This window comes from Brassica rapa, chromosome A01 (assembly GCF_000309985.2).
Source record: "Brassica rapa cultivar Chiifu-401-42 chromosome A01, CAAS_Brap_v3.01, whole genome shotgun sequence".
In the NCBI taxonomy this organism is placed as follows: domain Eukaryota; kingdom Viridiplantae; phylum Streptophyta; class Magnoliopsida; order Brassicales; family Brassicaceae; genus Brassica; species Brassica rapa.
The window spans coordinates 22,976,525-22,993,417 of record NC_024795.2 but is presented as its reverse complement, the minus strand read 5'-3'; the positions used below and the strand labels follow the sequence as shown (position 1 = coordinate 22,993,417).

General features: G+C 32.3%; 2 protein-coding genes across 3 annotated transcripts; both read right to left on the bottom strand.

Annotated features, from left to right (window-relative positions):
* Nucleotides 1-4,428: 4,428 nt before the first annotated feature.
* On the bottom strand, nt 4,429-6,258 carry LOC103837139. Of its 2 annotated transcripts, XM_033280581.1 has the most exons (3): nt 5,260-6,252; nt 4,637-4,936; nt 4,429-4,592 (listed from the first exon to the last, which is right to left on the bottom strand). In XM_033280581.1, the coding sequence occupies exons 1-2, from the start codon at nt 5,301-5,303 to the stop codon at nt 4,648-4,650; spliced, it is 333 nt and encodes a 110-aa protein (XP_033136472.1). In that variant the 5' UTR covers nt 5,304-6,252; the 3' UTR covers nt 4,429-4,592; nt 4,637-4,647. The 2 variants fall into 2 exon arrangements, with proteins under 2 accessions (XP_033136472.1, XP_033136470.1); XM_033280579.1 differs by having other exon boundaries at nt 4,429-4,936; nt 5,260-6,258.
* A 7,412-nt stretch (nt 6,259-13,670) lies between these two features.
* Nucleotides 13,671-16,217, bottom strand: LOC103837128 (probable polyamine transporter At3g19553). Its single transcript, XM_009113460.3, has 3 exons — nt 15,787-16,217; nt 14,643-15,647; nt 13,671-14,423 (listed from the first exon to the last, which is right to left on the bottom strand). Exons 1-3 carry the CDS (start codon nt 15,984-15,986, stop codon nt 13,964-13,966), a joined length of 1,665 nt encoding a protein of 554 aa, XP_009111708.1. The 5' UTR covers nt 15,987-16,217; the 3' UTR covers nt 13,671-13,963.
* Between the last annotated feature and the right edge of the window lie 676 nt (nt 16,218-16,893).

Here is a 16,893-nt window from a genome sequence, read left to right as displayed (position 1 = left end):
AAAATTCACCTAGGAATGATACACCAAAGTCCAAATATTTTCCGAGTATACATATGAACACTTAATAATAACATCAAAGAAAATATTAAAAGATTCTTAAAATAAGTCCAGCCAGATAAATCTAGTCCTTGTAATAAATCAGACCATATATATAAACTGATATCATTTGACCAAAAAAAATAAAAAATATATATATATAAACTGATATCATTTGTCTTTCTTTCTTCATCTCCGACCAGATCCTATTGGTCAGAAGAAACTCGGGTTCCGGCCATGACTCAGCGATGCTCTCACTGCAATCACAATGGTCACAACTCACGGACATGTCCAAATCGTGGGGTTGTGCTTTTTGGTGTAAGGCTCACCGAAGGTTCAATCAGGAAAAGTGCTAGGTTGGGTAATCTTCTTAGCCTTGGTGAAATCTTTCCTAAAATAAAACTATATAAACTTTCCGTACTTCTTTACGTACGTTTCTAATAACAAAAGAAATTAAATATACATTAGGTTTAAGTTTGATCACTCAAATTTTATTATGATTGACTAAATGCAAGTGCACAGCAAAATAAAATGTGCAGTGGTAATGCAAGATTGAATCCATGAAGACCAAAGATCACATGTACAGATATACAAATTACTAGCTAGCACTACAAGAAAACAGCGACATACTGAGGGAAAAAATCGTCGGTATGTCGTCGGAATAACGCTATTCCGACGACATACCGACGAAAAAAGTCATCGGAAATAACTCTTCGAAAATTCATTTTTCCTCGGAAATCCCTCGGAAATTTCCGACGGAATTCCGAGGAAATAAATTTCCGAGGAAATTCCGAGGACCACAAGTTCGTCGGAAAGTCCTCAGAATATTCCGAGGAAGATGTCGTCGGAATATCCCGAGGGATAACTTCCTCGGAATATTTCCAAAATTAAAAAAAAAATATAAATTTATTTTTTTAAATTGAAATTCGAAAATATAAAATTAAAATTGAAATAGAAAACATATTTAAAATACAAAAAATAATAAAATTGTTTTTATAAATAATGTTTTATAAATACAAAATTAGTTATAATAAATATAAATATTATTATAAATATGAAATCATCTTTTTATAAATACAAAATAGTTTTTATAAATACAAAAAATAATAAAATAGTGTTTATAAATCAAAAAAATGTTTTATAAATACAAAATTAGTTTTAATAAATATAAATATTTTTATAAATATGAAATCATCTTTTCATAAATACAAAATATTTTTTTAAAAATACAAAAAATAATAAAATAGTGTTTATAAATAAAAAAAATGTTTTATAAATACAAAATTAGTTTTAATAAATATAAATATTTTTATAGATATGAAATCATCTTTTTATAAAAATAAAATAGTTTTTATAAATACAAAAAAATAATAAAATAGTGTTTATAAATCAAAAAATGTTTTATAAATACAAAATTGGTTTTATAAATATAAATATTTTTATAGATATGAAATCATCTTTTTATAAATACAAAATAGCTTTTATAAATACAAAAAATAATAAAATAGTGTTTATAAATCAAAAAAATATTTTACAAATACAAAATTAGTTTTAAAATATGAAATCATCTTTTATAAATCCAAAAATCGAATTTATATACAAAAAACGTTTTTTATATTTAAAAATAGTTTTTATAAATACAAAAATAAAAAAATAGTGTTTATAAATCAAAAAATGTTTTATAAATACAAAATTAGTTTTAATAAATATAAATATTTTTATAAATATGAAATCATCTTTTATAAATCCGAAAATCGAATTTATATACAAAAAACGTTTTGTAAAATCGAATTTATATAGAAAAACTTTTTGTAAATACAAAAATAATAAAAAATTTATAAAAAAATTCTAAATCAATTCAACACAACCAAATCACAATTCTAAACCTATTACACAACAAATCACAATCCTACCCAATCACCCTAACAAAAATCTATCAAAAAACTTCTAAAATCATCAAATCTACTTAAGAACCTAACAAATAGGACATAAGAGAGTGGGATAAGGTCCTTACATGATTTGTAAGGGAATGGAGAGGATTCGCCGGAGATATCGTCGCAAGAGAAGGTGGAGAACGCCGGAAGGAGAGAGAGATCGCCGGAGAGGAAGAAGAGAAAAATGGGGAAGAAGATGTGTTTCGAGTTTATAAAACCTAGGGTCCGACGGATATTTTCTGTCGGAATTTCCTCAGTATTTTCAATTTCAATTTTCGCGAAATATTTGGCGGCTTGTTTGCCCGGTTAAATGAAAATATTCCGAGGAAATTCCGACGGCCACTTAAATATCCGTCGGAATTTCCTCGGAATAATTTCATTAATTCGAGGAAAAAGAATATCCTGTGCATGTATTTCTATTAATTTATATTGTTCCTCGGAATTTCCTCGGAATATTCCGAGGAAATTCCGAGGAACACATGTTTGGGGTTTCAAAACATCAAATTTTTTTGCCCTATATCATTTCTTATACAAATGCAATGCATACCATTGAGGAATCTTTGTATAGATGATCATAAACCATGAAATAACAAAATTTCAAAACGAATTGTAAGTATTCCCTTTACCGTTCATTAAAGTGTATAAGTGTTTCTCTTATGTTGTGGGGATTTCGTTCATACAATCGGAAAAGTGTTATATAAGTGTTTCACTTAAACAAATTTTGACTTCATAATCAGTCTAAGACACTTAATAGGGGTTATATAAATGTTATTCAAACCGCAAAACGTTGTTTTTGGTTTAAAAACCCTACTTCCTCGGAAAAGCCTCGGAATATTCCGAGGAAATTCCGAGGAAAAACAAGTGTTCCTCGGAATTTCCTCGGAATATTCCGAGGCTTTTCCGAAGAAACAGAAACCCTAAAAGCAAAGCCCTGAATCGTCGGAAAAGCCTCGGAATATTCCGAGGAAATTCCGAGGAACACTTGTTTTTCCTCGGAATATTCCGAGGCTTTTCCGAGGAAGTAGGGTTTTTAAACCGAAAACAACGCTTTGCGGTTTGAATAACACTTATATAACCCTTATTAAGTGTCTTAGACTGATTATGAAGTCAAAAATTTGTTTAAGTGAAACACTTATATAACACTTTTCCGATTGTATGAACGAAATCCCCACAACATAAGAGAAACACTTATACATTTTAATGAACGGTAAAGGGAATACTTACAATTCGTTTTGAAATTTTGTTATTTCATGGTTTATGATCATCTATACAAAAATTCCTCAATGGTATGCATTGCATTTGTATAAGAAATGATATAGGGCAAAAAAATTTGATGTTTTGAAACCCCAAACATGTGTTCCTCGGAATTTCCTCGGAATATTCCGAGGAAATTCCGAGGAACAATATAAATTAATAGAAATTCCGAAAAAATATGATTTCCTCGGTATTTCATCGGTATATTCCGAGGAAATATGATTTCCTCGGTATTTCCTCGGAATATTCCGAGGAAATATGATTTCCTCGGTATTTCATCGGTATATTCCGAGGAAATTCCGAGGAACCCCAAATTTTGGGTTTCCTCGGAATTTCCTCGGAAATTCGTCGGAATATTCCGAAGATCTCATTTTTCGTCAGAATGTCCGTCAGAATTACGCTGTTTTCTTGTAGTGTAGATTGAACTAATTGCAGACATACTAGTCTTCAATAAAATATGCACATAATTTTGTATCTAACTGATGGATTAATTTCAAACTGGTGGAATTGGAAAGACAATTTAAGTTCTATCTTGTGTTTAAATTTAAGCTCAATCTATTGACGAAAAATCTTCCATTTATTGTTAAGTTTCTAAAGCATCTGCAAAATTCTTCATTTTCAATTTTTCTTTTTGCATCAGCACAAAAATCATATAAAACAATTGGCAACAAACCAATTGTACTACGTCTGCATGATCTCTTTCGATTTTATTCGGATTGTTCAATTTTAATTTTTTTTTTTGTATGAATGTGAAATTATATTCAAACAAAAGACTGTGTTACATCAGGTGCATCTTTATTTTAGATGTATTTGAATCTTAGAAAGAACAAAAGAACTTAATGAGAAAAAAATATCTCTAATTGTTCGAAACCAAAGTATCATCGACCCATCTGCGCTCGAAGCTCCAACCACTATGAGAGGTTATCTATAAAGTTAGCACACCCAAAAAATACCAAGTAATAAATTCACACTGGTACGTAAATTGATTATTGCTTCACGTATTTTTATAAGAATAACATAACGACAAAAGGTTTTTGCTTGTTTTAAATCCAAGTCTAAAGAAGAACTAAGAAGCATTATTAAGACACATTGTTATAATTTCTGTACAGAATTTCTTAACCTCAGCTGAGAATATACGGCAAAAAATATATCAGAGAAAGCTCTGCATCGTTGATGCATAAACTAACTAGCACATACGAGATGATAATCACAACGAAGATTTCAATTAAGAAAGCATATTGCTATTGAACCATCATACATAAAACGAAATTATCATAATCAAACGTGCGTACACACGGGATTATTTTGCTATCGTTACATATTATAGTCCCATTATGATTATCACATCACTGAGTCAATAGTTACACTTTTTTTTGTTTTTGTTTTTTGTTTTTGTTTTTTTGACAAAACACTTTTTTTTGTTTCAGTTAGGAAAATGATGGCCAGGATCAGGTTTGTCCACACCATCGACGTTCCTAAGCCAAAACATCATGTCAAAAGAAGCAGCACCCTCAGGGACACCATCCATCACCAACTCTTGTCCTGGCGGAAAGAATATTCCGGTACGTGGGTGTGGAACCCACTCCTCTTCGCCGCCACAATTAATCTCTACCCTATGATCAGAAATATCTTCAGAGTAGTGGACAACCATAGGATTTAGTTTTGCAGCTTTGCTGCTTATCCTTGCTCGTCCTTGAACTTGCTTCCAACTCCTATATCATCATTATCATATAAATATTATTTACTCTTTTTTCTTAATTCACATAAGACGTCCAAGTTTTTTATATTCGACTTGCACATTACTTCTAGATTATCTTTCAACACCACCCTAGCTTGTTTATACAAAGACGTTAAGATATAATGTTTGATAAAAATTTCGTGTATGAATTTCTTTTGAATAAGGTTTTGTCGAATTTTTGTTTTGTTTTTTTACTTTCACAAAGTTTTTTTCTAAAAAGTTTGTTTTGTTGTTGTTGATAATATCATTTGATTAGTGAAATTAAAGAAGAATGATGAGAAAAGTTGTGGCGTTGACCTTAACAGCAGCATCGGTACTTTGGCGATCCCACGTCTTCCCATCAGTACTGTGTATGTAAGTACGCCCACGAACTCAGAAGAAAGACACAAATTGGTCTTTTTATAACTTTATTATGTTATATGAAATAGCGTACTTTTTTTAACTTTGAAATAGCGTACTAAGATATAAGTTGATGTTAGTAAGAGTATATATTTCTATCAATCTATATAACTTGAGCTTGTGTTCTTAAATTTCTTTGGCCTCTTCTCTATATATACCCACACGCGAGAAACTGTAGTTAGTGGTAGAGAATCTGGAGAGTGGGGAGGGAAAAGAAGAGGACAATATATGTTTTTTAACAATTTCTCAGTTTGTTAGTCGTTGAAGAATTTAACGTGGGGATAATATATGTTTTCTTTAATAATTTATCAGTTTGTTAGTTGTTACTATATGAGAATTTAACGTGAGGATAATACTATCTCAGTTTGTTACTTGTTACTTTGAAAGAATTTGACGTGCTCCCATCGACCGAGTGGTACAATGAATTAGGAGATTCGGGTTTCAGATTCCAGAATATGCAAAAGGTATTATTTAGTTGCAGATTGTGGGTGTATGTAAAATAATATGTTAACCGTTTGAATCGTGTATCACGTTCGATATGTTTAAAATATGATCGTATTGTTAAGAAAAATATATATTAACTTTTACGAATAGTTTGATCTGTTCGTCATAGACTATTTTGAGGGTTAATGAAATATGGAGTTGAAGAAAAAAGCTAGAGAATTTGACGTAAAATGTGTTGAAGAATATCAAAGTACAAAAGGTTTGTTGTTGTTTATTAAAAATTAAAATAAATTAATATCGATTTATGAGAGCCATTGGTTGTAAGAAGTTCCGAATTTAATCCGATTATGACATCGGATGGTGATAATTGCAAGAAGTATATATTTCGACATCACGTCCACGCGTGTATAAATACTTGTAGTTGTAGATGTAATGATTTTAGAGGTTTTTGCCAAAACTAACCCACAACTTGATTTTAATCCCAAACCTATACCCAAACTTGAATCAAATGCAAAACTAACCTAAAAATCTAATGAAATTACAGCTCAGCCCCTTGTGACCAAACAAAAAAACAGAAGCCATTTTTACAAATATAGCCCCAGTAAATCGTCTGAGTCGTCTGAGATGTTGGAAGTCGTCTGGACGACTGAAGTGTAAGTCGTCTGGTACCAGTTTATTTTAAAAATAATTTATAAATCTTGTAAAAAAATATTTTGATGCGTAAAAAATAAAAATCAAGTAATTATAAACAGTTTTAAGTGATATAAATTAAGATATGATAAAATTGATTTGTTTTGAAGATAGATGAGCGGAAGTAGTGAATCATGAAATACTTTGGTTTAGGAGTTTGGCAAACATATGTTGTAGTATTGTATGTATTGTTAGGGTTAGATTTTGGAAAACTAAAATGTTTTTTTCAAAAATTAGTTTTCACCTATATGTGTTTATTTCTGTATATAGTAAAACACTTTTCAAGTTTGATTTGGTTTTATGAAGTGTTTAATTAGATAATTAAGTTTAGAGATTATGTTTAGGGTGTGGACGACTTATATTTCAGTCATCTGTTGAATAATTTATCCGGACGACGTATATTTCAGTCGTCCACATCGTACCAAACCTTTAATTTTACCAATTTACGTTTTAACTTAACCGGATCATTTTACTCGGACGACTTACATTTCAGTCGTCTGGTGAAGAAATTAAAACATACGACTTACATGTAAGTCGTCCAAATATTCCCGCCTAAATTTTTAAAAAAAAATTATTTTCCCGCTTAAATAATTTAAACCAAGTCGCCTGGAAAGTCTTCTATTTTAGTTTTCCGCTAAAAATATTTAATTTCCCGCTAAAAATATTAAACTCTTCTAGACGACTTACATGTAAGTCGTCTGTTTTAATTTCTTCACCAGACGACTGAAATGTAAGTCGTCCAGAAAGTCGTCTGAGTCAAAAATATTTAACCTAATTGGATTTTTTGTATCCCTATATAAAGAAAAATTTACACATTCTCTCTTCTCCTCTCAAATGGCTGCAACAAAAATGTAATGTTCATCATTCTAAAACTCTCCAACCTCTCTCTAATCTCTTTGACTTGAAAACACCAAACTTTATATGAATTTTTCAGTTTTATCTTATGTATTTCTTACTAATCTATCTCTTTTGTAGGTTTTTAATCAAATGGTACTCATCTTCCACTAATTTAGAGGTAGATCTATTAATTTTAGATATGTATTTTTGTGTGTTCTATAAATGTAGATTTATCTAATCTTCCACTCATTTTCTCTATTTTTAAGTCATTTGAACGTTTTTGGATATGCAGGTTTTTCAGATCTGGATTTGATATGCAGGTTTTTCAGATATTGAAGACTTCTGGGACGACTTACCTGTTAGTCATCTGGAAGTCGTCTGGAAGTCGTCTGGACTTCTAGGAAGTCGTATGGATTTTTCTGAGCGTTTTGGTAAGTTCTTCTGTCTGATTTTTCTTTATTTGGTAACTTCTTGTTGTATAAAGTTCTTACTTTTTTCCCAAACTAAAACTCTCCAAACCCACTATAATCTCTTTGACTTGAAAACACCAAACTTTATATGAATTTTTCAATTTTGTCTCATGTCTTTCTTACTAATCTATTTTTTTTTGCAGGTTTTTAATTAGATGGTACTCATCTTCCACTAATTTAAAGGTAGATCTATTATTTTTAGATATGTATTTTTGTGTGTTCTGTAAAGGTAGATTTATCTAATCTTCCACTCAATTTTTTCGGTTTTTAAGCCATTTGAACGTTTTTGAATATGCAGGTTTTTCAGATCGGGATTTAATATGCAGGTTTTTCAGATCTGGAAGACTTCTGGGATGACTTACCTGTTAGTCGTCTGGAAGTCGTCTGGAAGTCGTTTGGAAGTCGTCTGGACTTCCTAAAAGTCGTTTGGACTTCATGTAAAGTCATCCGGAAGTCGTCTGAACTTCCTAAAAGTCTTCTGACAAAGTCGTATGAACTTCCTGGAAGTCGTCTGGACTTCTTAGAAGTCGTCTGGACTTCTTAGAAGTCGTCTGGTCTTGTCTACTCAAGTGGAATCCAAGCTTGTCTTTGTAGAGAAATGATCTATAATAGTTTTGTTTGTGGTCTGTTTTGTGAATTGCATGTATACTCTTTTAGTTGTGATTTTTTTGTAAAATCAGTAATAATGTTTTCCAAGATGTATTAAATGTGCTAACAATGTGTTTACACATTTACAAATCAATGAAATAATAAACTTCAGTAGCCTTTTTCTTATCTTTGGATCTCTCATATGCAATAATAAACTCCACTGGCCTTTTTCTCATCTTAATAAACAAGAATGTTGGTAGTTTCATATTGATACAACATTTTAAGAAGCATTTAACCATTCTTCCAACTCATAACAATAGTCATCATTATTGTCTATAACAATAATACTTAAGAGATGGAAACAAACAATAGTAACTAGTCAAAGCATATCATATTTTTTATACGTTTGCGTTGAAAAACTTAGTTAAATTTAGTAAAACTAAGGGAGATAACATATTTTGTAAATATGAGTTTTACATATCTTGAAGTTACTTATCACTCTTAAAAATACAAGTTATTCAAAAACTAACGTAGAAGACTTAAAAACTAGCAAAGAAGACGCGGACGACTTCAGTCTAAGTTGTCCAGACGACTAAACTATACGTCGTCTGGTCAACGCAGAGGTTATTTTTGCAATTGACTTTGAAATATGTTATTTCGGACTACTGAAAATAAGTCGTCTAGTATTGTTTGGTTAAAAAAAAAACTCCAAAAAAGCTAGACGACTTACATTTCAGTCGTCATAGGTTAGTTTTGCATTTGACTGGATTATTTCAGAAGTTTGACTTTTCTGGACGACTTACATTTCAGTCGTCTAGTGAAAATTAAAATAATAATATTTTTTTAAAAGTAGACGACTTACAGTTAAGTCGTCATAGGTTAGTTTTGCAATTGAAAAAAAAACTTCAAGATTTAATTATATACAGACAACTTATAATTCAGTCGTCCACGAGACGACTGAAATTTAAGTCGTCCAGGATTTACGAGGTTTGACCAGAATCTCGGAAAAAAATCCTGGACGACTTACAAGTAAGTCGTCTGGTGGACGACTGAATTATAAGTCGTATGTGTATAATTAAATCTTGAAGTTTTTTTTTTCAATTGCAAAACTAACCTATGACTACTTAATTGTAAGTCGTTTACTTTCAAAAAAATATTATTATTTTAATTTTTGACAGACGACTGAAATGTAAGTCGTCTGGGGAAGTCAAACTTCTGAAATTATCCAGTCAAATGCAAAACTAACCTATGACGACTGAAATGTAAGTCGTCTAGGTTCTTTGGTAATTTTTTTGAAACCAAACAATAGTAGACGACTTAACTTTCAGTCGTCTCAGGTTACAGATTTCAAAGTCAATTGCAAAAATAACCTCTGTGTTGACCAGACGACTTCCAGGTAAGTCGTCTACAGCCCGACGACTTCCAGGTAAGTCGTCTACAGCTAGACGACTTCCCAAGTAAGTCGTCTGACGAACAGATCTTGAAAAAAACTCGATGTCATACCTTAAATTGGTGAGATAAGTTCCTTAGCATACATAAGGCTTCTCCAAGCACACATAATCACAAACGAAAGTCACCCACCCAGAATCGTTAGCTTCTATGACTCTATGAACCATAAAAATTTTAGAATCAAAATCTTGGTTTTTTTTAGCTCATTGTGGAGAGAAAGTGAGAGATATGTTGTGTTTAGTTCACAAGAATGGAAAAAGAATAAGGGTAAATCGATTTTGGGAGCATTAAGAGCTTCAAATTGGTTGTTCATGGTGGTTATGGTATTGATGACAATGGCAATCTTGTAACTACTTGAAGATGATGAGGGTGAGAGAGTAAAGATGTCATTTTCGAAAAAAAAAAATTGATGGCATTTTCGTAAATTATATGAATTTGTGGGGTGAATAGGGTAAAACCAATTAAAAAAAAAAAGAGGTTAGTTTTGTGTTTGACTTTAAGTTGTAGGTCAATTTTGCAAAAAACCCATGATTTTATAAGGGAAAATTAATAATATAACTAAAAATTAGCTGAGAGATAACTTAAGTGTTAAGAAAATTTGATATTTAATCAAGTATATAGTGAGATTCACGCAACAGTTAAATTAATTTTCTGTAAGTGATTAGATCCAAACTTTGATTCTTTTTTAAAAATAATTAGCTCAAACTCCATAATTTTTTTAAAAATTAATGTTATTTTATGCTGCTAAAAGTTTTTAGATATGTTACTGGTGAGGTCACACGAAAAACAATCAAGTTGCACACTCGTAGTGTCGAATGCATGGATTGTCATGCTACTTTCTAGTTAAAAGGCATTATGCATGCTAATTGGTAGACAATGTTTTAGAGTTTAATTTGTATACGCTTGTCTTTTCTGTAGTGTAATGCATTTTCATAAGTGGTTTTGTTTTTCTCTCTTTACTTAAAATTAAAACATTCGCCTTCAAACTTTTCAAATGAAACTAACTTTAACATATGCATGAACATAAGTAACTAAAATGTAAACTACTTATTTAGGTCGCAAGCTTTTCAATAGGAAACTTAGCATATAGTCCTTGATGTACATTGTGTAGCTACAAATGGAAAAAAATGCGAAATACAGTGGAAGATATTTGAATAAGAAAAATAAGACTATAAACAGACAAGTCCATTTAAAATAAAAAGTCCATTTCAACAGATGGTTCCTTTTGTCTACTGAAGAAAACTAAACATTGATCTTAGTTATTCGACTTGATTTGTTGTTATAGCTTTGTAATTTTCTACAAATTTTCAAAATATGCGTTGAGAAATTTATTTGGTAAATATAGAAAATGCAAAGACCCATCTAGATCGTTTATTTTCTAGGAACATGATATATCTGTTCATCTATATATCTTAATACGTTACCATATGAGCTAATTCTGTTTTTGGTCATCAGTTGAAATAAAATATATGCTGATATGCTTAGAAAACACAGAACAAAAAGTTACATAACTACAAATTAACCAATTACACATTTCGTCTACACAATCGCTATTAATGACTCCAATTTTTCGAAACCAAAAGATTATCGACCCAGATACGATCCTGGCTCGAACCATTTTGAGAGGTCTATGAAAATACACGATGGAATTCAAATTGGTGCTTAAGTTGAATTTTGCTTCGCGTATTTTTGTAAGAAAAATCTAAACGATAATGTTCTTTACAAAAAAATCTAAAACTTTTTAACAAAAAAAAAAAAAAATCTAAAACTGTAGAAAACTTAGGGCTGTTCAATATGGTAAAACCGAACCGTAACGAACCGAACCGAACCGAAATAGACAATATGGTTTGGTTTTGGTATATACCATATAAACCGAATGGATATAATTTTATAAAAACCGTAGGATTTGGATATGGTTTGGTATATAACCGATTAAACCGAATAAACTGAACAAAACCGATTAAAAGTAGAAACATGTAAATATATATCTATTTTATAACAATACATGAAAATCTATTTGTTACATAAGTTAAATTTGTGTTAATAACTATTACCATAATTTTATAGTAATAAAAATCTTAATTTGTAAAACACTTAAACTATAACTAAATAACAATACATCGCAATTCAAACATCTTATTTTCTAAGTCTTTTTTTTTGATTTTTTTTATTTATTTTAGTCTTCACTAAATTAATATGAAGATTATAAATTTGATGGATAATAATTAATGGAAATTTTTCAATTGAAAAAGCATGACTTTAATGAACACTAAATATGGAAAAGTAGAAAAACTTTTCTTTCATGTTTCTGTTTTGTTTCATATTGTTATTTTCAAAATTTCAAGCTTTGATTTTAGTTATAAATTTGATTATTTTATTTGATGGCAGAAGTATTTTTACTTTTTTCTTCATTTATTTGAACATGTAATATATTTTTAATAAAAGATTGTGTTGACAATATGACTCTAAAATTCATATAATATGATCTCAAACAAAATAATTATGTTTTTGGTATAAAACCGAATAAACCGAAACCGACGGTATATAAACCGAACCGAACCGAAGTAAATATGGATTTAGAATGGTAGTTATATTTTACTAACCGAAATACCGAAAACCAAAAAAACCCGAACCGAAACCGAACTGATATCCGGATTGAACACCCCTAAGAAAACTGCATAATTAAGATGCCTCATTCTAATTGGTGTAACTAACCTCTCAGCCTCAGGTGGGAATCTAAAAATAAATAACTTTTTTTGTTTCCCTTCTTTTTTTTCCTTTCGATGTGACATAAAATTAACATTCTGCTTTAGTTTAGAACCTCTCAAGTGCAAATCTAGCTTTAATATAAAAGATAAAATATATATATGTATGTTTAATTAAATATAGAATCGAGTAAAATAAATAAATGAATGAAAGAATGAATAATTAGATATATTATGAGTTAGGGCAATTCTCTCAAATAGCCATTTTTAAGTTTTTGTCACAAAATAGCACTCAAAAAATAAAATGACCAAAATAGATTTTTTTATTTTGAAAATTTTAATATCTAGTTTTTATTTTTTAATTTGAAATCATATCCCCAAAACTCTATTAGTTAACCATTGAGTATAAGTGCATATTTACCCTTTAATAAAACTTATTTTGGTCATTTTCCTTTTTTGTAGTCTATATTATACAATTCAGGAAGCATTTCCTTTGACTAACGGAATTTCTCTATATTATAATCTCACTATTAGAATCCAGAACTCCAGAAATCTACAGTATACAATTCAGGAAATCTACAGTATACAATTCAGGAAGCATTTCCTTTGACTAAGATATGGTGGCCAACAGAGAACACAAGGACTAAACTCAACTGCATATTGTGCTGACAGTTACAGCTAGAGTCAAGTCAAGCTGATGAACATGATCCGCTTAGTATTAGCCTCACAATGGAGACTTCCATGGTGTACATAAAACAAAGTCGCCGCCACTAGACCCAAAAGAGATGGAACAAATGGACTTATTATATCCAGGTTTTGGTTTTGATTTAAAGAGGGAACTAAAACCTACAGTTTTGATTAAAAAAAAAAAAACTAAAACCTATAGAAAAGGATTATATCCATATTCGTTTATACGTCTTTGCAATCAGTTTTTTGTTCGTTTTGCTAACACACAACTGATGGCAGGTTAATTTTAGTGATAATGCGATGTTATGACAGTCAAACAAACGGACAATATTTGATCACAATAGCGACACGCAACATGCTAACGAACATGGTCTAAGATTAAAGTAGCCCGATCATGAAGGCCCAAACACGAGCCCAAAAGGAAAGAAAGTAAATCCCCTTTACAAAAAATAACAATTTATTTCAGCTTCATCTTTTGAAAACACATTCACTGCATATACACAGCAGATAATGATTATGATGTATACAGTTATATATACATAATCATACTGTAATCATAGACAAATCGACTGAGACACCTTACTGTTGGTCTGTTGCTACACTTTTTTCGTTTGTGTACTCTAAACCATATGCTGCACAAGACAGAAATAAACTACACAAGTTCATGTCTCTTTTTAGACATGTCCAAGAATCACAGAGTTTTCGTTGATACGTCTTTGTGTGTGTTATAGTTCATGGGAGAAGGCTAGCAGAAGACTCATCTCCATGTTCTTCATCCAACTGAGACTCGGATGGAACTTCTAAAACTGGTCTTGTTTCCTCTGGTATGAATCTCGCCCATCGTTTCTCCTTCACGAGTTTTAAGAACGGGTGCAAGCAGAACCCAACAACAATAATCACACCGCTGACAAAAAACGTCTTCACGGTGGCCAAAACCATCACAAGGATGAGAAGCAAAGAAGGAGGCAGACATAGCATCAAAGTTCCAAAGGTGTTTAAGGGAACTCTGTAAGGTCGGTTAAGATCCGGTTTCTTGATCCTTAGCTTCACAAAGGCTGCGAATTCAAGAAGCATTCCTAACGCGTATAAGAAATTCAGAAATTCAATGATCTCTTGAAAGCTCATCCATGACAAGAATATGACTCCTGTCGCTGAGCACAAGATACTAATCGTTGGTGTCCCATACTTTGACCTGCATCAATACACAAATAACGTTAAAACCCAGTTGTACAAAGACATTGCAACCAGTGTTCTAAAAATCGGTTTAGTCAGCACCTAGGCGCCGACTAATAATAATTTCCCGCCTAATTACTGCCTCACGATTTCTTGAACATTAATCATAACCAAAACACACTCTTACAGACTTAGGAGAACTTTAATAAAATAAAAAAATCATAATTTAGTAACTGACCTCTGGGCGAAAAAAGCAGGGAGCATCCCCATCTCACTCATACCAAGAAGCTGAAAAGCATCACTACTCATCTCAGCTTCAAACAAACCAAGATTCGACATAGCAGCAGCAGCTTGTATCCATCCCTTGAGCCAAACACCACCAATAAGCATCCCAACCTCAGCAAAATACCCATCACTCCACTCACCTGAAGCAGACTCGCTTAAAGCTCCAGTCCCCGCCATCAAGGGAATCAAATAAGATCCCATAACCAACAAAACAGCTCCAAACAAAGCCTTTGGGAACGTCTTCCCGGGGGACTCAACTTCCCCAGCAAGAGTACTAGCCTTGTCCCAGTAGTTGAGATTCCAAAACATGGTGTTGAAGTAGCCTCTCCAGTTAACTTTCTTGAAATCCACAAACAGCCAACGCTTAGGACTGATCCTAGGAACCGCTAGCAAAGCCATCACAACGAAAGGGCAGAGGGAGAAGACAGCTAGCAGAACAGCTGAGAAGCCAACGATATGCAACCCTCTGTAGTTCAAGTAGGTCAGCGCGAACGTGAGGACTAACAGAGCAGGAACACGAGCAGCTGCATGGTTCAAAACAGGGAAAGAATGTTTCAGGTAATCAAGAAACAACACAGGGTAGAGAGCATTGTCCATGACGCCACTGAACCATTTCCAGAACCCTTCCTGGAACCCCCAGAAGGGGCCAAACGCTGAAGAGATCCAGACCACGTAGCCACCGTTCTCAGGGAAGCTTGTGGCGAGCTCGGCTGTGACGAGAGCTTCGGGTATGCTCCAGATCAGAGGGAAGATAAGGAAGCCTAGAAGGGCTAAGAGAGGACCACCACCTGATTTGACAGAGTCTTCCACACCAAAAGGGCCACCAGAGACTTCATAGAAGATGAGGAATACTAGAGGCAAGAGTGTTAGCTTTGGACTTGGTTTCGTCTTTGCGCTGTTTTCATCGTTTGGGATTATCTCTTCACCCATCAGACAAGAGAGAGAGAGAAAGAGACTCCTGTGGATAACAAACAAAAAAAAAAGATTGAAACTTTGGAGAGTTTCTTCTATAAAAAATGAAACCTTTACGAGAGAAAATATAATAAAGCAAGAGACTTTTGAGAGATTGTGTTCAAAAAGGCAGAGGATATACGAACCAGAAAGTCAAATTAAGAAGATGGGTTTCTGGGTCTCTGACTCGTTTTCTCTTTCTCTGATGAAACCCAGAAACTGATGCAGATGAAAATGATTGGGGGAGACGAAGCTTGAACAAGTTTTCTTTATCAGATTTTAAGATGGGATGTGACGTGTGATGATTTGAAAAGATCTTGATGAATCGTGTTTTTGGTGTGTTCATTAGTTTATCTGTAATTAAAGACGCCACATGGCTCCCACTACACTTACCCCATCAATCCTGGACTTTGTCAAACTTTTGCTTCGGACAGGAACTTTTTCTTCTCTTCTTCATTTCTACATTTATTAATATAAAACAAAAGTCAAATCAATTTATAACTTGGTTTTTGGATTCGGCCTTATCAATTCAGCCCAATACCAAACTAATAGATTCGATAAGCAAAGTTTCTAAGTTGGGTGCATTGCAAGTTTGTAACTGTGAGATTCTAATTTAAATTGGTTGCTTAGTTCTTTTAAATTCGTAGGCTCCTCCACAGGGACCACAACCCATTTTTTCCATCACTGATGAAACACACATTAAATCAATTTTTGGACCTCCTGCATGATGGATGAGTAATAAGCATGCCATTAGTAAATGGCCCATTAGCCAACAGTCCCAACACTTTTGATATGTGCCTTATGATTAAGTATTAACACACAATCTACAATTATTCTTTTTCATTTCATATGTCCACAGATCAAGGCACTATCCATGTAATTCTCTGCCTTACCAAATGAAAGAAAAGAAGAAGAATAATAAAACATCATGAAAGGTTTTATAGTTTGGAACTGCGGAGCTCTTCTATGTATTTCCACGAACACATCAATAGAAAAGTAAGACTAAATATATACTCTAACTTAAGTGAAGGAAAGTTTCGCCATGAATCTCAGTTGTAGTAACTATCACATATAGTGAAAAGCTTCTCCTATGAACAAACAAACACATGGATTGATTGATTGGTAGATATTGTAGCTTTGGATTTTTTTGCTTTAAGATTTTAAGTGTAGATTTTGTGTTTTTAACTTTAAATTTTATTGTTGTAAGTTTATTTCAAAGTTTTAAAAGCACTAAATCTAAGGGTGTGATTGGT

Coding starts and splice junctions, on each gene's coding strand:
- LOC103837128 (XM_009113460.3), bottom strand. CDS start 15,986: ATGAACACACCAAAAACACGATTCATCAAGATCTTTTCAAATCATCAC. Junction 15,648..15,786: donor CTTCTTAATTTGACTTTCTG/GTTCGTATATCC, acceptor TGTTATCCACAG/GAGTCTCTTTCTCTCTCTCT. Junction 14,424..14,642: donor CCTGCTTTTTTCGCCCAGAG/GTCAGTTACTAA, acceptor GTATTGATGCAG/GTCAAAGTATGGGACACCAA.
- LOC103837139 (XM_033280579.1), bottom strand. CDS start 5,303: ATGGGAAGACGTGGGATCGCCAAAGTACCGATGCTGCTGTTAAG. Junction 4,937..5,259: donor GTACCGATGCTGCTGTTAAG/GTCAACGCCACA, acceptor ATGATGATATAG/GAGTTGGAAGCAAGTTCAAG.